Source organism: Furipterus horrens, unplaced genomic scaffold, assembly GCF_987537825.1.
Source record: "Furipterus horrens unplaced genomic scaffold, mFurHor1.1.pri manual_scaffold_3, whole genome shotgun sequence".
NCBI lineage: Eukaryota > Metazoa > Chordata > Mammalia > Chiroptera > Furipteridae > Furipterus > Furipterus horrens.
In genome coordinates this window covers 135443436-135466123 of record NW_028327173.1, presented here as the reverse complement: position 1 = coordinate 135466123, position 22688 = coordinate 135443436, and the positions used below count along the sequence as shown (strand labels likewise).

General features: G+C 42.6%; 1 protein-coding gene across 2 annotated transcripts; it reads left to right on the top strand.

The window, feature by feature from the left end:
- The first annotated feature begins 3073 nt into the window (after positions 1–3073).
- Positions 3074–22191, top strand: LOC150015986 (hsp70/Hsp90 co-chaperone CNS1 homolog). Of its 2 annotated transcripts, XM_090270179.1 has the most exons (10): positions 3074–3286; positions 3851–3968; positions 4955–5116; positions 6864–6941; positions 8623–8747; positions 13641–13727; positions 15363–15577; positions 16167–16248; positions 18909–18991; positions 21365–22191. In XM_090270179.1, exons 1-10 carry the CDS (start codon positions 3176–3178, stop codon positions 21465–21467), a joined length of 1164 nt encoding a protein of 387 aa, XP_090126305.1. In that variant the 5' UTR covers positions 3074–3175; the 3' UTR covers positions 21468–22191. The 2 variants fall into 2 exon arrangements, with proteins under 2 accessions (XP_090126305.1, XP_090126306.1); XM_090270180.1 differs by lacking the exons at positions 15363–15577; positions 16167–16248 and having other exon boundaries at positions 21365–22190.
- Positions 22192–22688: the final 497 nt, after the last annotated feature.

The window sequence follows — 22688 nt, the reverse complement described above, 5'->3', positions numbered from 1 at the left end:
CTTGGGGTTAAGGTGCTCCTCCAGTGGGTTTGGAAAAATGACCACATGGTGGGTGTGTATGGAGAACAGGGCACATGGGGCCAAGACCCGAGTGCAGATACATATGTGCAACCAAGCCCAGTGGGAGGGAAGAGGAGGGCAAGTGTTGGCCACTGTGGCCTTGGAGGCTGTGTTAAGCAGGGAGACTCCATCCAGAGAGCAGTGGGAAGGCATCATGGGGAGGGGAGAGGCAAGCAGGGGAGAACTGTGGGCATATTTCTGCTTTAGAATGCTCCCTCCTCATGGGGATACAGGAATTCGTAGGCATTGCTGGTGGGAGGCTAGATAAGTGCAGCCATTCTGGACAGGAATCTGTCTCTCTTCAGTCATATTAACTTTATGTATACCCAATGACCCCGAAATTCCACTTGTGGGCGCACATCTCAGGGAAATCCCCTCATTGGTCCGCAAAGAGCAATGTATGAGGAAGTCTATCACAGTTATTTGTGGTGCCTGGGAGAGTAGGAGAGTAGGACCTGGGTATCCATCCTCAGGAGTGAGTGGGTGCCATGGAGTACCACGGAGCAGTTAGAGGCAGTGGGGGTACATGTAACACCGTGGATGGAACCTAAAACTTAGTGCTGAGTGAAAAAAGCATGTTAAAAAATGTATGGCCCTGGCTGGGTGGCTCAGTTGGTTGGAGCATTGTCCCGTACACCAAAAAGGTTGTAGGTTTGATTCCCAGTCAGGGCACATACCTGGTTGTGGGTTCAATCCCCAATCCGGGTGAGTATGGAGGTCAACTTATTGAGGTTTGTCTCTCACATCTATGTTTCTCTCTCTCTCTCTCAAATCAATAAACATCTTCCAACGAGGGTAAAAAAAGAAGTATGCACAGAAGTTGCATTTTGCAAGAACATATACAAGTTGAAAATACACATTAAAGCCCATTAGATACACCAGGCAGAATGGCCATCATCAACAAATCAACAAACAACAAGTGCTGGCGAGGATGCAGAGAAAAGGGAACCCTAGTGCACTGCTGGTGGGAATGCAGACTGGTGCAGCCACTATGGAAAACAGTATGGAATTACCTCATAACTCTAAAAATGAAACTGCCTTTTGAACTAGCGATTCCACTGTGAGGACTATACCCGAAGAATCCTGAAACACCAATTCAAAAGAACCTATGCACCCCTATATTCATAGCCACATTGTTCATAATAGCCAAGTGCTGGAAACAACCTAAGTGCCCATCTGTAGGTGAGTGGATCAAAAAATTGCGGTACATTTGCACAATGGAATACACTATGCAGCAGAAAGAAAGAAGGAACTCCTGCTGTTTGTGACAACATGGATGGAACTGGAGAGAATTATGCTTAGTGAAATAAGCCAGGCGATGAAAGAAAAATACCATATGATATCACCTGGTACAGGAGACTAATGAACAACACAAACAAATGAACAGAATTGAACAAGGAGCAGAGTAACAGTTATCAGGGGGGTGGGGGGAGGGGGGGAAGGGGGGTGAGTAGGGGAAGGGTTTAGTAAAGGAAGTAGTATAAATAACCCACGGACACGAACAACGGGGTGGGGATTGACTGGGAGAAGGGGTGGGTTAGGTGGGGGGTAGCAATGAGGGAAAAAGTGGGCAATTGTAATAGAAAAACAATAAAAATAAAATAAAATAAACACATTAGAGTGGTGAGAGGGGATGAAGAGGGCTCTGGGGCAAAACAGGAATAATGAAAAAAATGAGCAATAGAAAGCTCACTCTAAGTGGAATGAAAGGGTGGGGCAGCAGGTGGCGGCAGTTGTATGGACAAGAGCTTCATCTCCAGGGTTTTAAAGGCTGGGAGTTTAGGCGAGGTCTTAAGGGAGAGCTCAGGAGAATATCTGTCAGCTTTCCCAGGTGTATCCTTTCCGGGTTGTGGTCTCTGTTGATTGGTCAGCATCAGGGCAGGGGAGTCATTAGTCATAGCAGCTGGACCTGGCATCACCCACCTGGTTTTGTTGCTTTTCTGGGGCTGGAGCTGAAATACAGCTGAGGCCTAGATGTTATCTGTAGGGAGGTCACCTTCTGTATCTGGCTGTAAATTGCTTGGCCAGTTTGTTCAGCTATGTCTCAGTTTCCCCCGTTCCACTTGCCAAGGAATTTTCCTAGCTTCTCACTATCCTGCCTCATCCCAGGTAACATTGACTCCTCTGTGCAGACCTGTAAGCAGCCCTGGTTTCCCCTGGTCTGCGGCCTGTCTGCCTTTCCTTCTAGACCAGGCTGTGGGCCTCCTGACGCTTAGCACCCAATGCGGGCCTGGCAGCCATTTGCTGGGTAACCCAGTGTCTGCAGAAAGGCTCACCTGGTCTGGAGACATTGTTTCCATCTCAACTGCGGGTGGTAGGGGTTGGTTAATCTTGGAAATATTATACAACATGTCTGATTACATCACTTATGTCCCCCAAACTCTCCAAAAGGTCCCATCGCACAGAGGAAAACCCCAGTCCTCCGAATCACGCCCATCATCCCTCCCTCTTCACCTCCTTTCTCATTCTGCTCCCTGAAGCTCCCCTTGCTGGGGCTCCGCCCTGACTGTTCCCTCCACAGGGAATGCTCCCATCCCCCACCCCGACACACATATCTGGGCCACTCCACGCTTTCTTTGCTTGAATGCCTGTCCACCAGTTTAAACGTTTACTCCCATAGCTCTTGCTACCGCCTGACAAAGTCTCACATCTTATTTATTTATTGTCTGTCTCTCCTCACTACCTTATCAACTCCTAGGAGGCTGGGATTTTATCTGCTTTGCCCAGCCCTGTATACCCACAGAATACAACCGTCCTGGAAATCCAGAAGGAGCTTAGGCAATATGTGTTAACCTGCTGAACAAGCGAACGAATGAGTGGACAGTGGGGCGTTGGGGGAAGCCGGGTTTATCCACCACCACAAAAGCATTCGGGGGGCGGGGCTGCGGCTGAGGGGGTGGCGGGGAAGGGCTGGGCGGGACAGGTGTCAGTCCGAGGGACGGCTGGAGCCAGGTTGGCCACGCCCCCCGTACCGCGGAACACTAGGCAAGCGATCGGGCGCCACCCGGAGGATTTAGGGAAGGGCCCTCGCGCGGCCGGAAACCGGGGAAACCGGGTTGCAGTTTCCGGCGGCGCCGGGACCGCGAGCCCGTGGCTGGAGAGCTGAGGAGCTGCCATGGAGCGGCCTGAGCCGGACCCCGCGTCCGACGACACTCAGGACTCGTTAACGGAAAAATCCCCGAGCCAGCCTTACCGTGGCGGCTTCCACGAGGACCACTGGGAAGAGGTAGGCAGGCCTGTGGGCTCCTCACCGTGTGAGGGCGTCGTGCGGACTTAGCGGCTCCCTCAGCTCCTAGACCCCTGACGCTGCCAGCAGACGCGTGGTTTCTGCTCGAGTGTTAACAGTCGGCCTCGAGGGATTGGGGGCCTTCTTACTCTGTCAGTGCACTCAGGAGGACAGGTTTAGGAGTCAGGCCTGTGACTCCTCCACCCACTGGCTCTGCTACTGGGTCGGTCACTTAACTTCTCTGATCCGTCTCCTGGATCTATAAATTGCCCTAGGTATAGCACGAATGTGATGGGGTTGTGGCGAAGATGAAGGAACATTGAGCGCTCAGTGAAGATGTGTACTGCCACTCTTGTAAGAATGTCATAAGGGAAAGACTCTTTAGAGATCATTATTCTACACTCTCATTTATAGATGAGAAACTGAGGCCTGGGTAGGGAGCGACATAGGCAATCATGATGTTTTGCACATCATAATAAGTAAGAAAATTTTGATGTAGAGACTTGGATCTACTCAGTGGCAAATCCCATTTCTGTGGTTCATTCTTCTCTTAACAATCTCTAGGAATTTGAAAAGATCCCCCTATTTATGAAGAAAGCGCCATCAGAAATTGATCCCAAGGAGAATCCTGATTTGGCTTGCCTCCAGTCAATTATTTTTGATGACGAGCGATCTCCAGAAGGTATCTTCCATGACTCTTAACATTTGTTCCGTGTCTATTGAATTGAGGTAAAGAGTGAGTCGTTCTGTCCCTGGCCGGTGTGGCTCGGTTGGAGCGTTGTCCCATAAACAAGGGGTTTCGCGTTCTATTCCATTCCTAGGTTGCGGGTTCCGCAGCGTCCAGGTGGTCCCGTGGGGGTCCAAGTGGGCCCATCGGGGCACGTGTGAGCGGCAACAGATGGATGTTTCTCTCTCCCTCCCTTCCCCTCTCTCTAAAATCAATAAGCATGTCCTCAGGTGAGGATTAAAAAAAAAAGTGAGTCGTTCTGATTTATAACACGTAGTAGTTAGCCTGAGATAACCTGTCACTATTTATTCCACATCCAGTTTTTTGGACACCTACTAAATGCTAGGCATTAAGGATACAGGGGTGAAGAAGACCAGTCTCCAAGGTCATGCTCCAGTGGGTAACCAGATTGTCCTAAAGAATCAGGACAAACCTGTGTGATATGTGCCAACATGTAGCTGTATACAAGGTGCTGCTGGAACACTGAAGGCAGGGAGGTAGGGGTGGGCTCACAATGGATCAGAAATTTGAACTGAGTCTTAACAATTTTGTAGGCTCTTACTAGGGTGAGGATGGAATTTGCATTCCAGGGAATAAAATAACATAAGCAAAAGTAAAAGTATAATTTCCCCCCATCTCTTCAGTAACTTAAAAAAAAAAGTTCTTCAAAAACTAGGGTACGTATACCTTTTTTCCTGTATGTTTTCTTTTTTGTAAGCACTTAATAATCTACCTTGTAAAATATTTGGAATTGATTGTAGTATTAAGTACACATGACTTTATTTCTCCATGTTAATAAGCAGGTTTATAGAATTTTTTGAATTTTGTTTCCCTATTGGTTTCTTCTACTTGGTTTATTATGTTTCATTGTTGCATGATTTAGAATATTTTTAATGAGCCTTTTAAAAAATAGGAGATAATGATTATTTCTCTCTTTGCAGAACAGGCCAAGACCTATAAAAATGAGGGCAATGATTACTTTAAAGAAAAAGACTATAAAAAAGCTGTGATATCATATACTGAAGGCTTAAAGAAGAAATGTGCTGACCCTGATTTGAATGCTGTTCTTTATACCAACCGGGCAGCAGCACAGTACTATTTGGGTAATTTATTCCATTATTGAGTGCTTTCTAAAGAGTTAACTTATGATAAAGGCATTATTATGGTCAGTGGGGAGTTTGAGAATGTCAGGAAGAAGAGCTGCTTATCCCAGATACCTAGGATCGTTTACTCTAATTGAATTCTGATCTTCCAGGCAGAGTTGGTGAAAAGGGAAACCAGATAGATTGCATAATTTTTGCTATCTGAACAAATGGGTGACATCAAATACTTTAGTATATGAGTTGGTATGATCTGGGATTTTTTAAAGCTCACATGCTTCTATTCCCTCAAAAAAAATGTCCCATTCCCTCCTACCCACCCCCGCTTCCGGCCTTCTCAAGGATGCTTTTGTGGAAGGATTAAGGTAATAGAGAACTTTGTGTGAGAGAAACTATATTATCTAAGGGAGAATTTCTCAAAGAGTATTCTGTGGGACTCTTGAAGTAAAAAATATTCTTTGCACAAGTAAGTTTGGAAAGTGCTGTTTCTCTGTGGGGGATTTGCAGTGCACATTGGTATGTTAAGGACTCTTAGATAACCTACAGCAAAGAACCTTACCCCATGATTCTCAGGGTCTGTAAACCACCTCTTCAGGTAACACTTGCAGTACTGTTCTGCAGATATGACCTTGGGAAACACTGCTTATTTGCTAGTGACTAGTCTTCATCATTTTAAACCCACGTTTCTTATCACAGTTTAGAGAGGACCTGGGAATGACCCCAGGCATTCTGAGGGGCTGAGAGAGAATAAGCCTTGCAGTCTAGCTGGGATGAGTCTGTTGGGACTCATCACCATTTGAGCAGAGTTCCTTCTCAACCATTGTCTGCTCTACCTGTTTTCTCATTTAACCTGTTTTATTATTATAAAATCCTAAGAAAATAAGAGTGGTATAGCACTTCAGAGATTATTTGGGCCAGTCAGTGCCTTCATTTAGCATGGGCCCAGGGAGAGGGACTCCTTGGTTAAAGCCTGAACCTGGACTAGAGACCCAGTCTTCTAATTTCCGGAGGAATATATTTTCTTCATTCAGCAGACAGACAGTATGCTGTGCCAGGTACTGGCATCACAGAGATGAGTAAGACCTGACTTTTACTGTGTGCTAGGCACTGTACTGCGAACAAGAGCTACATAGCTCCTTTCCTTGGTGAACTTAAAAGGTGTCATTTATAGGGCTAACATGAGCAAGCACCTTGCAAGAAAAAAACCTGTGCGTGTACAGGGACACCAGAGGAGCAGATGCATAATAGTGAGAGCCATTCTTTGTATATGTCACTGGTAGGGCTTATAAAGGACTTTGACATTTGTTATCCCTCTTGACCTCATAGCAACTATGTAAGGTAGGATAACTTAGAAGAATATTCATGGGTCACAATGTACCCACAAAGTTCATGCTAATTTGCTCTCTAATTTACCATTGGAGTACCCTTTTCCCCTATCTGGATATTATCAATCTTTGCCAGTTTCATGTTAATTTTAATTTCTCTAATCATCCATGATGTGGAGCATCTTTTCATGTGCTTATTAGCTAGCCATCTATAGTTCTGTGGATTGGTTGCCTGATAAAAACATTTCTAAGGCTTTTGATGAGCATAATTATGGATATTTTTCTAAAAACAGTTGCTCTGATTTACATTTATCCAAGATTGTACAGAGTGTCTTTGTCTCTACGCACAAAATTTTGGAAATATTCTGATTTTAAAACTTGTTGGTTTTTTTTTTTTTTTTTTTAACTAAATGGTGTTTCATTAGGCAATTTTTGTTCGGCTCTCAATGATGTGACAGCTGCCAGAAAACTAAAACCCTGCCACCTCAAAGCAATAGTGAGAGGTAAGTTTTGTACAGTATGATTAGAAATAAGGAAAAGTTAGTACTTACTGTGCCAAAAGTTGAGACATTTTAAGCTTTGATATTAAGGTGCTAAGAAACTAATGAAGTCACCTTATTTTTGCAATCTTGATATTAAGTTCCTTGTCCTTATCAATAACAACATTCCATTTTTTTAAAGAATTCCCCAGAGAATAATCTAACCCTTTGTGTTTTAAGAATTTGTAGAGAAAATGAAATTCCTCATTTCAAATTAATAAAGAATAAAAATTAATTAAAATAAGGCAGTTCCAAAGCCACATTCTAATTTTTTTGCAAACGTTTTTTTATTGAGCCCTGACCAGTGTAGCTCAGTTGGCTGGAACATCATCCTGTAAACAGAAAGGTTGCAGGTTCAATTCCCAGTCAGGGCACATGTCTAGGTTGCAGATTCGGTACCCAGCCAGGGCACATACAACAGGCAACCAATTGATGCTCCTCTCCCTCTCTTTCTCCTTCCCTTCCCCTCTTTCTTGAAAATCAATGAGCATGTCCTTTGGTGAGGATTAAAAAAATTTATTTTTGTTGATTGAAAGGCGAGATATTAAAATGCCATGTTAATGTTAATTAAAAGATAAGTTATGCAACCTGTGCTAATAACTCTGATGCTGAAATGTTCCCAGGTTATTTTTTCTCTTGTAGTCTGACCTTTCTATGTAATAATAGTGTTTTATTGCTTTTATACTTCACCGTTTTTTGAGAAGTTTAAAGGTGCTTTGCAAACTTTAATTTATTTCTCAAGTATTAATTTTCCCTATATCCCCATGGACCAACGTAAAATGCTTTATCGAAATTATGCTTTAGCTATTTAGATATTTATGATTGGAGGTGGTAAGCAGATCCATGCTCATAGGGAAAGAAGGTACTGAATAAAGATTGGCAAGTAAATTGAGTATAGTCCTGTGGAATTGGCCTCAAGTTGGGCGTCTGTAATCCTTCATTGAATTGTCAGTTTTACCTTACTATGTGATCTTAGCAAGATACCCACTCTGAGTATCAGTTCATTCATCTTTGAAAGATGAAGTTGGATTCTGTTGACATGTAAGCACTTATAGTTCTCATATTTTGAAATTCTATGGAAAGCCCAAAGAGGCTAATGGGAGAAAACTGAGCATGATTAAAGGAGAGGCAGCTTAAACTGGTAGACATCAAGAACAATTTCAGGAGAGGCCTAATGTCTTTGGTCTTGCCGCTGCTTTGATTAATGGCTGAGGCAAACTGTACTTTCAAACTCCATTTAGAAAAAACACCTGAGACAGGCTTTATTCTTCTCATTTGCAGATAAAGAACCCGAAGCTCAGAGATGCTCAGTCCTTTGTCTAATGCCTAGTTGGTTAATGACAGAACCAGATTTCTAGCCCAGATCTGTCTGATTCCAAGGCTTTTGCTTTTTGCCACTAAGCTGTAGCCTTTCCTACTTTGAGTCCTTAAGACTAGGGAGGCTCACAGGAGTTTTGAGCTGAGTGCACTAGAGATCTTACTGATCTAAGATATAAAAAATAGTCTTTCTAGTTTTGGGAATGCAGTACAAGGGACTTTCCATATAGGGTGCTGGCTGGTAGGTAGTGGAGGTGGGGATTCCTCTTCAAGGGGGGCTCTTCCTATGCATGTTGTCCATGGATCCTAAGGGTTCTGAGTTCTGCAGGTGTCTTATGCCATCTGGAATTAAAAAACTCTGCCGAGGCTGTGCACTGGTGCGATGAGGGGCTGCAGATAGATGCCAGAGAGAAGAAGCTTCTGGAAATGAGGGCTAAAGCAGACAAACTAAAGGTTGGTGGCAAAATCAGCAGCCATTTGACATTTAGTCAGCATTAATGAATTAATTAGTATTCCTCAGATTGTGTCTTTTGGTCATTGTAAACTTTTTCTTCTTTAAAAATAAAACCCATGAACCAACAAGTTTTAACCAAGATGTCTGGGCCCTTGCAGAGCTGCCCAAGCAGGCCGTTATCAGTCATGATGTCCAGGTCAACAGATCCTCATCAGGCAGGTCCACCAAAAGATCCAGCATAGAGAGAGCCACCAGCATTCCTGGAGGACACACCACAAGCAGCGTTAACCCAAGCTCTATCTCTAGTTGTCACAGAAACAGAGACAAGAAAGGAAGCAATATCAACAGATGAGCCGACTCTACAAATGACAAGAGTAAAAGGGAAGAGACACAGAGCCACCTGGAAGTGAGTCAGGTGAAGAGACCTGTGATATTATTAACTGACACAAAGGAAATTAGAGATCATCTACTAGAGAGAATTGATTCTGTCCTTGGTGCAGTTGATAGTTTGGCCAAGTTCATGGAGGCTAAGTTTAAATCACTAGAAAAAAAACTAGATAAGTTATAGACTGATTTGTCTTTTTATGTATTCCAGACCAATACCAGGTACTCCAACTAAGAGGCGGTATCCAAGTCTTCCAGGTGAAAGCAACCCTCTGCTGTCACCACTTCCTTTTGCTTCGCCCTCTCATGCACTCAGTGAACCTCTTAACAAATGGGATGGTTGGTAATTGCTCAACAAACACAACAAATTTAAATGCCTAGAAAGATGCTGCAGTATCTTTACCTCAAGTGGATAGTATCCTGCCATGAGAGTACATTGCCATGTATAATACCACCATTATCAATAAAAATAAGTCAATGCAAATAAATAAAATAAAAATACATTGAAAAAGGAAGAACTAAACCAAGAGAGGAAGAAATCAGAAATTGCTAGGGGAGGAAAAAGACATACTCTTTCTCTTCGTTGTCTGGAACTTTGAACCCTGCACGATACTGTAGTTGAAAAGTATGAGAATTGAAATGACAAATTCACTAGGGAGCTTAATGGCCGAACTTTGAAGATAGGTCATTTGCGATTACCCAGTTTGAGGAACAGAAAGAAAAAAGAAAAGAATAAAGGTGAAGTGAGACTGAGACACCTGTGGGGTGTCATCAGGCACATCATCATAGGCATACTGGGAGTTCCAGGAGAGAGAGAAAGGGGCAAAAGAATATTTGAAGAAATAAGAACTGAAAACTTCTCAGATTTGATAAAAACAGTAATCTACCCTCCCAAGAAGCTTAACAAACTCCAAGTAGGAAATACTTAAATCTATACCCAGACACATCATAGACTGCTGAAAGTCAAAGACAAAGAAGAGAATCTTAAAAGTATCAAGAGAGAAGTGACTTCACATATAAGAGACCCTCAATAAAATTAAAAGCTGATAGCTCATCAGAAACCATGGAAACCAAAAGGCAATGGGATGACGTTCAAAGTGCTGAAAGCAAAAGACTCAACCAAGAATTCTATATCCAGCAAATCTACCCTTCAGAAATGAATGAAAGGAAGAAGTAAAAACTACCTCTGTTTGCAAATGATATTGTCTTAAATATGGAAAATCCTAAGGAATCCACTAAAAGAACTATTGGAACTCAAATTAGTTCAAGCTGGTAGGATATGTCAATATACAAAAATTATTTGTATTCTATAGAGTTTTAATGAACATTCCCAATATGAAATTAAAAAAACAATTTTATCTATAATAGCATCAAAAAGAATAAAATACTTAGGAATAAATTTAACAAAAGTAGCATAAAACTTATACTTTGGAAATACAAAACATTGTTGAAAGAAACTAAACTGAAATGAGTGGGAAGACATTCCATGTTCATGGATGAAATCTTATATTGTTAAGGTGACAATACTCTTCAGTGCACTCTGCATCAAAATTCCAGTTGGCTTCTTTGTAGCATATTGACAAGCTGATGCTAATATTCATATGGAAATTCAAGGGACCCAGAAGAGCCAAAACAATCCTGAAAAATAAAAGAAGACTCATACTTCCTAATTTTAAATCTTACTACAAAACTGTAGTACTCAAGATACAGTATTTCCTCACTTACTGCGGATATTACGTTCTAGAACCCCCCCCCGCCCCCACAATAGGTGAAAATCCACGAAGTAGGAACCTTACATTTATTTTAGTATTTATATATATTTTAAGGCTTTATAAACCCTTCCCACGCACTTATAAACCGTTCCCAGTCCCTTATTAACCTTTCCCACTCCCTTATTAACCTTTTCCACACTTTTATAAACACTACTTTCATTCTTAAACATATTCTACACTCTTAAACCTACGTAACTTGAACAACATATGTATACAGTACCGCAAAATCCCGCAATATAGCGAAAAATCCATGATAAATAAATAAACATAATTTTAAAAATCCTGTGATACAGTGAGGCCGCGATAAGTGAACCGCAATATAGAGAGGGACTACTGTGTTGTGGTACTGGCATAAGGATAGACATATCGATCAATGTAACAATTGGGGGCTCAGAAATCCTCATATTTATAAACAATTGATTTTCAACAAGAGTACCTAGACCATTCAATGGAGAAGGAATAGTCTTTTTAACAAATGTTGCTGGGACAACTAAAATTCTAAAACAATGCCAGTGTGATATAGAATGGTATGACTATGTTGGAAATCAGTTTGGCAGTTTCATATACCTGTCCTGTGACCCAAGAATTTCACTCCTAGGAATCTACCTAAGAGAAATAAAAACAAGTTTATAGAAAGACTTGTATAAGAATGCTATAGTCTGTTTTTATTTATAATAACCCAGAAATAGGCCTTGTAGCCAATAACAGGAGTGTAGATAAACAAAGTTGTATATTTATACCATGGAATATTACTTGGCAATAAAAAGAAACAAACATACAGTGTTGAGATGGGAGGGAGACCAACTGCAAAGGGGCATGAGGGAACTTTCTAGGGAAAGAAATATTCTCTACCTTGATTGGAGTATTGAGCTCTCAGGGTATATATTTGTCAAAACTTATCAAAGTTTGTAAATTATAACTCAACAGAGTTGATTTAAAAAGAGGGAGCAGTTGCAGTGGCTGCTGTGGCTCAGTGGATTGAGTGCCAACCTGCGAACCAAAGGGTCACAGGTTCTATTCCCAGTCAAGGCACATGCCTGGGTTGCAGGCCAGGTCCCCGGTTGGGAGTGTGCAGGAGGCAACCACACACTGATGTTTCTCTCCCTCTATTTCTCTCTTCGTCACTCTCTAAGAATAAATAAATAAAATCTTAAAGAAAAAAAAAAAGAGAGAGGGAGCAGTGAACTCCATAGTTCAGGGCTCCTCTGACCTGACCTGGTGGTTATTCCACTTTATGTGGGCTACTGAGACCCAAAACTTCAGGAGATACAGCAGAAAGCCATATTCACCCACTTGCATTCTGTAAATCAGTAAAACATGAGACACAGTCCGAGTCATCCTTAATAATCCATCTTAATCATTCTCTAATGTGGACCAGACAGTGGTCAAGTGTAGCTCAACTAGGAAGGTGGAATTGGGTATAGTTCTAGTGGTATCCATGAGTGGGGCACTCTTGATAGTGCAATCAAACTTGCTAACAGCAGAAAGGATTTTTGCAGCCCTCTTGGCAGACTGGATTGGAGAAGGAATGACCAAGAATTATCAGCCATTATCTCCCTGAAAGGGTAGGCTGTCCACAAGAAAAAAAAAAAAAAACGAACAAAAAGAAACTAGCCTTTCTGGGGCATTTGTGGGGAAGTTGATGAATGGTTGGTGCTATATTTTCGAGCAGTGGTCAGAAAACTGATCCACAGGCCAAATAGAGGCCTGTTTTTGCACATGCTATGAACTGAGAATGTTTTTCACATTTTTAAAGGGTTCTAAACAGCAACAAAACCAGATACTAGATGAGAGAGACCACACATGGTCTTCAAAGCCTAAAACATTTACTCTCTGGCCCTTTACAGAAGGAGTTTGCTGATCCCTATTAATCACAATCTTGAGGGTAAGAGCAGGATCAACTGATTTGGGGTAGATTAGCAGGAAATGGAAATTAAATTATCTTCCTGCCAGATTAAGTAGACTGGTGGCATTTTTCTCTTGTGGATTATATAATAATTGTGAAAAAGACAGAGCTTCTGATAAGTTCTTGCCCTGGGTTTTCCCATCCATACCAATGAAACTAAAATGCCCCATAGTTTGGGGGGGGTGGGGGGATGCCCTGGCTGGGTGGCTCAGTTAATTGGAGTGTTGTCCATAAACCGAAAGGTTCTGGGTCTGATTCCTGGTCAGAGCACAGGCCTAGGCTGTGGGTTCAGTGCATGGTTGGGGTGCATATGAGGTCACCAGTCAATGTTTCTCACATCGATGTTTCTCGTCCTCTCTCTCCCTTCCCCTCTCTCTAAAATCAATAAGCATGTCCTCAAGTGAGGATAAAAAAAAAAGAAAGAAAAAAAGAGGCCCCATAGTGGTATCCATGCAATGTCAGTCCCTTTACCAAGAATGCCCTTTCTTCTTCATCTGGTGGACTAGACTCTTCCTTGCCTGTTTAAACCCACCTTCTCAAAGGTGCAGAATTAGTCACTCCTTCCTCTGTATTTTAAAGCACTTGGTTCACACCACCAGGGACTGTGAGCTCCTTGGGCATGGAATTGTAGATTTTTAAATTTCTGCTGTCACTGGTCCTGACACCCAGACATGTGCTTTTAAAATGTTTATTGAACTGAATTTAGCTACTGGTGTCCCTTGACACAGGAGCCTGGATTGCATAGAGTCAAGAGATAGTAATTTAGGAACAGGCTAGGGTAACGAGGAAGCAAATTCCCTGGTGATGATTGGTCTGAATTTCATTTTCAGCGAACTGAACAGAGGGATTTGAGGAAAGCAAAGTTGAAAGAAAAGAAGGAGCAGGATCTGAATGAGGCTTTACTCCAGGCCATCAAGGTGAGTTCTCAAACCTTAGGCCCTTATGGTCTTGTCAAATCCACTGATCCTGAGGCCTCTTGGGAACCTTTCTTGGGATGCTTTACCTGAATGGATTTGTTCATTTTCTCTCTGTGTGATGAAGGGGCTGTGGAGTCAGACTCCCTGAGTTCAGTCAGCTCTCCCACTTGTGTACATGTGTTGGTCTCAGGTAACCTATCCTGAATAGTTGCTACGGGTTAAGCATCATTTAATCTTCACAGTTGCATTCTGAGGTAGGTTTCCTGGCTCCTGTTTTGCTAGGTGATGATGTGGTCTCACAGAGGTAAAGAAACCTCACGTAGCTAATGTTGGTCAGTCAGGTCCTTGCTGTAAATGAATGTAGTCTGATCCAAACCTTGCTTTTACCTGGTGAGCAAGTCACTCGGTGAGCCTTGGATTACTTGGTCTTGGTGTTGGGTAGGTTCTTGGTTTCATTCTTTGGTGAGTTAAATTACGCACCCATTTAAGTGACTTGTTGACTTTGAGAACTTCACACTACTCAGATGCACTCCACTAGTCCCCCCGCCCCCACAACAAGCAGTCTGTTCACACATATAAACAAGTTAAACAAAATGGAATACTCCTGATTCTCCATCTAATTCTCATTCATAATCAGAGATTTGGTCATTTTCTAAAATGTAGAATATTGAAATGCCCAGGCATTTGCACACACACCTTATTTTGGTTCTCTCCTTTAGTCTTAACTGCATCTCAAAAACCTCACTGTACAAAAGACAGTGTATACACAAAACCACACATACTATTACCAATAGTTTAAAGCAGAGGTCAACAAATTGCAGTCCTGCCTGTGTGTTTATGTGGTACCTGTAACTGTTTCACACTACAATGCCAAAGTTGAGTAGTTAACTTCAACAGAGACCATTTGAACCACAAAGCCTCAAATATTTCTTATCTGACCCTTTAAGGAAAAGTTTGCCAACCCCTGTTAGGAGATCCTATCAAAGGCAATTTTGAGTGCATGTAATTTTCTTCTCATTTGTAACCTTAGGAATCTCCATACACAAACATAAGAGGTGACTCTACTATTCAGACTTCAGATTATCCTTAGTTCCATGAGACAGTCAAGATTAAATCAGTGTGCATTATCTTTAGTATTCCATGTCCTAGCTAAACAAGCATTGTCATTTTTGTACATGCCACACTCTTGATCTTTTCTGTGCCTTTGTACATGCTGTTCCTTGGGGCAGAATGCCCTTCCACCTTCCCCCACTTCTACTTCTCTGCCTTACGAAGTCTTTGTTTAAGGCCTAGAGTTCCCCAGTCACCTCCAGCTTTCAGACTGAACTAATTATTCATGGTCTGCAGTTCCACAGCTTTACTTCTTACTGTATATTGTACTTATTTCCTTAGGTCTCCCCACTAGACCATGAGCAAGGTCTTGAGGGCAAGAACCGTGTCTAGTTCGTCTTTGTTGTGGTACACGTCGGGGGAAGTTGAGTTAAACAGATGATGCCTACTATGTGCCAGGCCTCAGGGATAATGAAGACGAATCAGGGAGCTCGCAGTGTTGTGGTTTCCCTGTTTTAGTGAAATGTGTTTGCATCTTTCCACACAATAAGGTTTCTTTGTGTTTCTGTCTTTACCGCAGGCTAGGCTAGGAACATCAGGCTAGTTGCTGAAGCTGCCAGTGAGGATGAAGATTCAGCCTCAGAAGGTCTAGGTAAACTGCTGGATGGGCTCAGCTTTGAGAAACCCTATGGAGCCAGGTTGAGTGTAGATGACCAGGGCCGACTGAGCTGGCCTGTGCTCTTTCTGTACCCAGAGTATGCCCAGTCGGACTTCATCTCTGCTTTTCATGAGGACTCCAGGTACTTACTTGCCCAAGAACTTCTGCTCTTGCTAGCATGCTCTTTTCCTGCTGTCTCTGCAGGAGGGACAGGTGGATCTTGGTTGAGGAGGGAAGAGAATAGTGTAGAGGGTTTCAGTCTGGTTTGGCGTAATCTCTATCCTGTAGCTGATTGTCCTTTTGCTAACTACCCTTGCAGGGACAGACACAATCTCACCATTGTACTGACGGGGTTGGTACGGTGTTTGTACATATCTGGTGAGATGTGAAATAATTGTAGGTGGTATATGCATAGTAATTTAAGTGTATTTTATTAGACAATATATAACTAGAAGTTATAACGTGATTTCCTAGGGTTAATGCTTAGAATGTGGCTGAATGTGAGGAATGTTGTTAAGCTTGAGTCAGACTTAAATTTAAAGAAAATTACTATGTCCTAATAGGACAAGTGATACACATACACAGTTTGGGCACTGTTGTAAAAATGACTTACATTGCATTTCATGTTCTGTACATTCTTGTTATCTCTGTGATTTGGTGTCTGGGGACTATGATGTGGGAAAGTAGATCATGAGTTATTGATACCCAGAAAGTACATGTTATATCCTTAGGTTTATTGATCATCTAATGGTGATGTTTGGTGAAACGCCCTCTTGGGACTTAGAGCAGAAATACTGCCCCGATAACTTAGAGGTAAGAGAAGTTTTATTTTGTTCCTCTATGGGATTTTTTGCGGGGGTGTGGAGGTTTCATTGCTTTTTAAAAAAATTGTGGTAAAACAGAACATAAAATTTACCATTTGCCATTTTATGTTCTGTATATTTACCATAAAATACCATTTTTAGCTCTTTTTAATTAGTTATATAATTATTATTATAGTTCAGTAGCATTGAGTACATTCACATTATTATACAACCATCACCACCATCCATTTCCCTTTTCATCATCCCAAACTGAAACTCTGTCCCCATTAAACAATATAACTCCCTATTTTCTCCTCCAGCCCCTAGAAACCACCATTTTACTTTCTGTCTCTACTAACTTGACTATTTTAGGTACCTCATATGAGTGGAGCCATATAATATTGGACTTTGTGTCTGGCTTGTTTTACTTAGCATAACATCCTCAAGACTCATCCATGTCGTAGCACGTGTCAGAATTTCCTTTTTAGGGCTGAATAATATTCCATCACTGGGATCAACAAAATAATCCCAATTACAGTACAAAGAATTTATCTTCTAACCATTTCAGAATAAGATGCCGACTGATCCCCCATCATCCCTGAATACTTCAGTTTCTATTTCCCACAAACAAGGGTATTTTCCTTCAAAATCCTAATCAACCATCAAAATCAGGAAATTAACTTTGATACACTAGTACAGTGATTTTCAACCGGTGTGCCACAAGAATTTTTAAAACATACAAAGAGGGGCACTGATCTCTTTTCCCTTAGATTGTCAAATAAAAAAATGACAACAGCCAACACGATAGCCATCCAGTGTGAATCAATCAAAATTATACCTATTTGTTTGGTGTGCTGCAAAATTTTAGTAATTAGTTTATGTGTGCCATGAGATGAAAAGGGTTGAAGATCACTGCACTAGTACCACCTAATCCTCAGACTCCATTCAGCATTTACAGTTTGTTCCAGTAATGTCCTTTGTAGCAAACAGACCTGTTCAGAATCCCACATTGTATTTTGTATTTAGTGGTCATGTCCCTTTAGCCTCCTTCAGTCTATTGAGGAGTTTCTCGGTCCTTCCTTGATTTTCTTGATCTTACTACTTTTGAAGAGTACAGACTAGGCATTTTGTGTAAAGTCCATCCGCGTGGGTTTGTCTTTGTTTTTTCCTGACGAGATATGGATTATGCATATTTGACCAGAATACCACAGAAGTGATGCGTCTTGTTGCATCCTGTCAGCTGCTCTTAATTTCAATTTGTCCCATTACTGATGACATTCATTTTGATCACCTGATTGAGGTGGGGGTCTGACAGTCTTTTGTACTGTAAATCTTTTTTTCTTTGTAATTAGTAATTTATAGGGAGGTACTTTGAAATGATGTAAATGTTCCATTGTTTATCAAACCTTCAACATAATAATCTCTTTATATCAGTTGACTTATGGTTTCCTATTTTATTCATTGAGTTATAATCTATTACTATGATTAGGTTATACTCATATTATCTCAGATTTGGTCAATGGGAACCCCTCTAAATTTGTTTCTGTGTCCTTTTGACTTGTTTCCATTTTGTAAGCATTTCTTTGCTTTCTGGCACAAGCTGTTCTAGGCTCAAATTGTGCTTTTTTTTTTTTGTCTCAGTTCTGGAATCAACCATTTTTCCCCAAGCAGTCCTGGTTGTTTTTAGTAGAAAAGTGTATTTGGAGCCAAGATCTGTACAATATGGGTGTGGGCGTGTAAATGTGTGTGTGTGTGTGTGTGTGTGTGTGAGAGAGAGAGAGAGAGAGAGAGAAAGAGAAAGAAACATGAGGTCTCACAGGTATCTTCAGTTCTAATCCAACACCACAGGCTCTCTTTTCTTCCTTTCTATATTTGTAATAGTGGCTTCTACTATTATTCATATATTTATTCATTTGATCAGTCCCCCTCCTGTCACTACCACGGTCCCCTCTTCCATGTAGAATCTTCTTCACCCTACCTAGACTTTTGACTCGCACATCAGGCTGCTGCCCCAGTGTAAGCGGGGTGCCTCTTCCTACATGCATACCGTTCAACCACTCTGCACACATACCCCTTATCCTTCTTGGGTTCTCACTCCCTGTGGCAGCCCGCCCCCTGCCATTTGTGGTTGCCTTTCTCACCCTCATTGGTCTCTGACACTTCATATTGGCTGTCCCCATGCATGGACACCCTCCTCACCCAATGTGGGATTGAGAGCTATCTTACGAACGTAAGATGAGCCTTTGTTCTGTCTTTGGAAAATGGAGCCAATAATACCCTTTTTATTTTTATTTTTTAAAATTATTTAGTTATTTAGAGAGAGGGAGAAAAACATCGATGTGAGAGAGAAACATCTCTGTTACCTCTCGTACATATGCCAACCAGGGACTGAACACACAACCCAGTCATGTGACCTGACTTGGAATCAAACCAGCGACCTTTCACTTTGCGGGATGATGCCCAACCGAGTCACATGGGTCAGGGCCGATAATACTTTTATTAGTATCTTGGGGGAGGACTGAGTACTTTATATTCCACTGCTCTGTATGGGAGGCATTCAGCTAATAGCAGTCATATCTCTTTAACTTACCCTAGACTTGGCCTCAACATGCCTGATGCTGCTGCAGCCCTTTGTTTGATCTGACCTCTGCTCCTCTGTTAATCTTGCAGGTCTACTTTGAGGATGAGGACAGGGCAGACCTGTACCAGGTGCCTTCCAAGAGTACCCTGCTGGAGGTGCTACAGCACCCCCGGTGAGTCACTTCATGGGGCTGAGTAGAACAGGGAAGATGCCCACCCATCATCCCTGGGGTACTGCCGGTTCTCATTCCACTGCCAGTTGTCTCGCACTTCCTGCCCTCTGCCCTGGACACAACACCGTGAGATGGCACCATGGAGACTGCCCTGGCCATTTGCGAAACAGGTGGCAGTGTGATGACTGAGCTCATTGCACTGCAGCCATGGTACCCTGAGACTGGGAGAAGTGAATGGGACTAGTCTAAGGAGGAAAAAGCTGTCTGGCTCTTGTACCTAAAGACAGCAGGGTGGTTCTCCTGCTCTCAATTGTGCCTTGTCCCCTGATTCTGTTATATGGAAAGAGCACTGGCTCTTGAAGTCCTGGCTGTGTGACTCTTTAGGTACCCACTGCCTCTCTGGGGCGATTTCCTCATCTCTAGAGTGGGAATAATAACTGTTGCCTATATATTTCTCATGTATTTGAGAGCTGATGAGAGAGCAGGAGTCAAAGTGCTTTTGTAAGCTGTAAAGGACGGTCTTGTGCTAAGGGCAGTACCTTCGTCAGTAGCAGTAGCAGCCAGATGGATTTGGCAGTTCTTTCTTTTGCTTTGGGGTGTTTCTGGATTGTCAAGGAATGCCCTCACTAGATGTAAAAATTGATTCTTGGACTAGTTTTCCCTATCTTTGAGCAAAGCAAATGCTCCTGTATTCAGGCTTAATGAGCCCAGTATGTTAGGGGAACGAGGATGGTTGGGTGTGGTGGGAAATGAGGCTGGAGAGCCAGGTGAAGGCCATGTGTGAAGGCCTTGAATGTTCTACTGAAGGAACATGACCTGTGTTCTGATGGTGGCGTACGGGGCCGCAGAGGGTGTTTGTGTTGGTAAAATTTACAGTGATGTACAGACTTGGAAGAAGTGTTGTATTGGTTGATGGTGGGGCCTGAAATAGGGGATGGATTGGAGACAGGTTTAGGAGGCGGATTGGGTGAGAATTGGTGATGTGACTGACAGGGTAGGGGTGCCCCACTCGTCTTTATGCTTCTGTTTTGGGTTGGCAGACGGGAGGTGACGATTTCTTTAAATATGATCAATTACTTTGCTTGGCAGTGGTTTTTTTCTGGCTCCAAATCTTTCAATTTTATTGACAAATTTTTAACAGTTTTCTCAATTACTAGCAAATTATCTAGATTCTTTAAAGGCCTGAGGTCCACTCTCCCCCATCTCCAAAAGAAAAAAAGAACAAAAAGGGGGTTGGGGGCGAAATCTAACCAGAAAGCAGACTGATTTGTGGAGATGAACCAATTTTATGCTTCTCCAAAAATGTAAATGTGGTTGGAAGTTATTGCTTTTTAAATGACTAGTATAGTTAGTAAGAGGCTACCCAGGACAGATTTCCAGCAATTCAGACCCTATACATTACTGGAAATAAACTGGGACCGACCAAGATTGGGTGGAGCCAAGATACAAGTCTCTCTGTCAGAGGCAGATTTAACAGTGGGTACACGGGGCGCGCGCCCTGGGCCCCGACTTCTGAAGTGTCCTGCAAGTTTACAACTTGTATGTAATTAAAATTGCACACATGAAACCAAACTTGGTGTCATTAGAAAAAAGTGTAAAGTTGGGGTTTTGCGGGGCCCTTCAGAAGTCGGGGACCAGGGTACGTGTCCGGTGCACCTGCCGTTAAATCCGCCTCTGTGTCTCTGTCCAAATCAAGCACACCGGGTAATGCTAACACCCCTCAACCTGGGAGGCCGAGGCCTTGCCCGTTTCTCCAACCTGCCTCAGTCCATTTGCTTTATGCCCAACAACAGCAAATATTCTGGTGACCTGCACTGCCTGGCTTAATTCCCCCAGGCCCATCATGACCCACTTCCTGAATTAAGTCAAGTTCAGGCATGACATCTTCCAGGAAGCTTTTCCTGATTCCCTTTTCCCATAGAGGGAGTCACACCCCTTGGACTAAGGGTGTACCTCACAAATGCTTCTACAGTTTTGCCTTGCTGTCGTTCATTGATTATTTATCTCCCTCCCTCCAGGACTCGAGAGCCAGGACAACGGTTTTTGTTTGTTTTGTAAAGTCTGTTTTCAGCACAGTGCCTGGCTTACCCTGGACATTCACTATTGAATGAATGAATGAAAGCATGTCCTTTTAGTTTTATGTCATGTTTAGTCACAGACAGTCAGTGCTAGAGGACTGGCCCAAAGATTCTGAGGGGGCAGGGTTATGCTAATTTGCCAGATTTATAAACAACCCAACAAATAAATGTGCTAAACTTGCATTTTAATGTTGAACTCACATCCAGAGGTTCACCTTGAATGTTGTTGGGAAGGTCCATGGATGATTAAGATTGCAATTCAATTAACCCCTCTTTTTTGTTGTATTCACTGCAGGTACTTTGTAAAAGGCCTGACACCAGCATTTCTGGTCTGTGTGGGATCCTCCCCTTTTTGTAGAAATTATCTCCGGGAGAGAAAGGTGCACCAGGTAAAGTGACTGGGCCAGGCTGTGGAGCCAGGCCCCCTGGATCCCCTTCTTGATCCTCTTCTGCCTGGAATATAGCACACTTGTATCAGCTGGACATGCTCCTAGAATCCAACATTTTTTTCTGTTATCCTGGGGACAGTCCTTCCTCAAATTGTAGGCAGGGAGGAGCTGCTGACTTCCCTGAACTGCAGCCTCCCTGGTCAAAGTGCTGAGCCTGAGCTGGTCTTCACTCTCCTCTGTTGATACAAAACTCTGTGCCTTGGTCATGACATCCTTGGACTCACTGTGCGCTGTGTTAACCAGCCTCTCTCTCTGAAGGGACCATCTGTTGCAGTTACCATAGCAACTGACCGAATGAGCTCATTGGACTGACTCAAGATCCAGTGACCTGGTTCTGAACCTTTGTGGAGTTAGAGGCTTTAGAGAAGCTAGCCCTCAAACTGCATGTACATACAAACCATGCATGTAATTTTAAGGCATTAAAGCTGAGAGACTCTGGCCTCTGGTTATTTCATGAGCACGGAGGGTTGCTCTGTGGGGATACTGTAGATAAGCAGTTCTCAACCTGTGGGTCACGACCCCTTTGGGGGTCGAACGATCCTTTCACAGGGTTCACCTAAGACCATCCTAAAAAACATATATAATTACATATTGTTTTTGTGATTAATCACTATGCTTTAATTATGTTCAATTTGTAACAATGAAAATACATCGTGCATATCAGATAACTTACGATTCATAACAGTAGCAAAATTACAGTTATGAAGTAGCAATGAAAATAATTTTATGGTTGGGGGTCACCACAACACGAGGAACTGTATTAAAGGGTCGTGGCATTAGGAAGGTTGAGAGCCACTGCTGTAGATGCTTTGGGGTGAGATGGGGCCAGGAAGGCCGGGTCCTGTTTGTGTATCTATAAAAACCTACAATCTGGGATCCTCCAGAGCCCCTAACAGGTTTGCCATTTTTCCTGATCTTTGTAATATGGAGGACTGTGATATTCTTGGACAGTGGACTCTGCATTCTTCCCAGTTTTCACATTTTAGGATTTTGTGTCTTTGAAAGTGGAAAGTCTTTGCATGTTGAGTCATTGTCATAGGTTGTATCTAGTGGGTTTTATATGTCCTTACCTGTAGCCATGTGACTTCTTGCAGTGCCCACCCCATCCCCCATGGAGGAGTGCACTTGCCTGAAGAGCCATGGTGTGGAAGGTTCATGTTCTCTTCTGCC

What these genes read in the sequence shown, in the direction of transcription:
- LOC150015986 (XM_090270179.1), top strand. Translation starts at nt 3,176, where the DNA reads ATGGAGCGGCCTGAGCCGGACCCCGCGTCCGACGACACTCAGGACTCG. An exon ending in AGCAGCACAGTACTATTTGG is followed by an intron (nt 5,117 to 6,863) that starts GTAATTTATTCC and finishes GTGTTTCATTAG; the next exon opens with GCAATTTTTGTTCGGCTCTC. An exon ending in GAGGTGCTACAGCACCCCCG is followed by an intron (nt 18,992 to 21,364) that starts GTGAGTCACTTC and finishes TATTCACTGCAG; the next exon opens with GTACTTTGTAAAAGGCCTGA.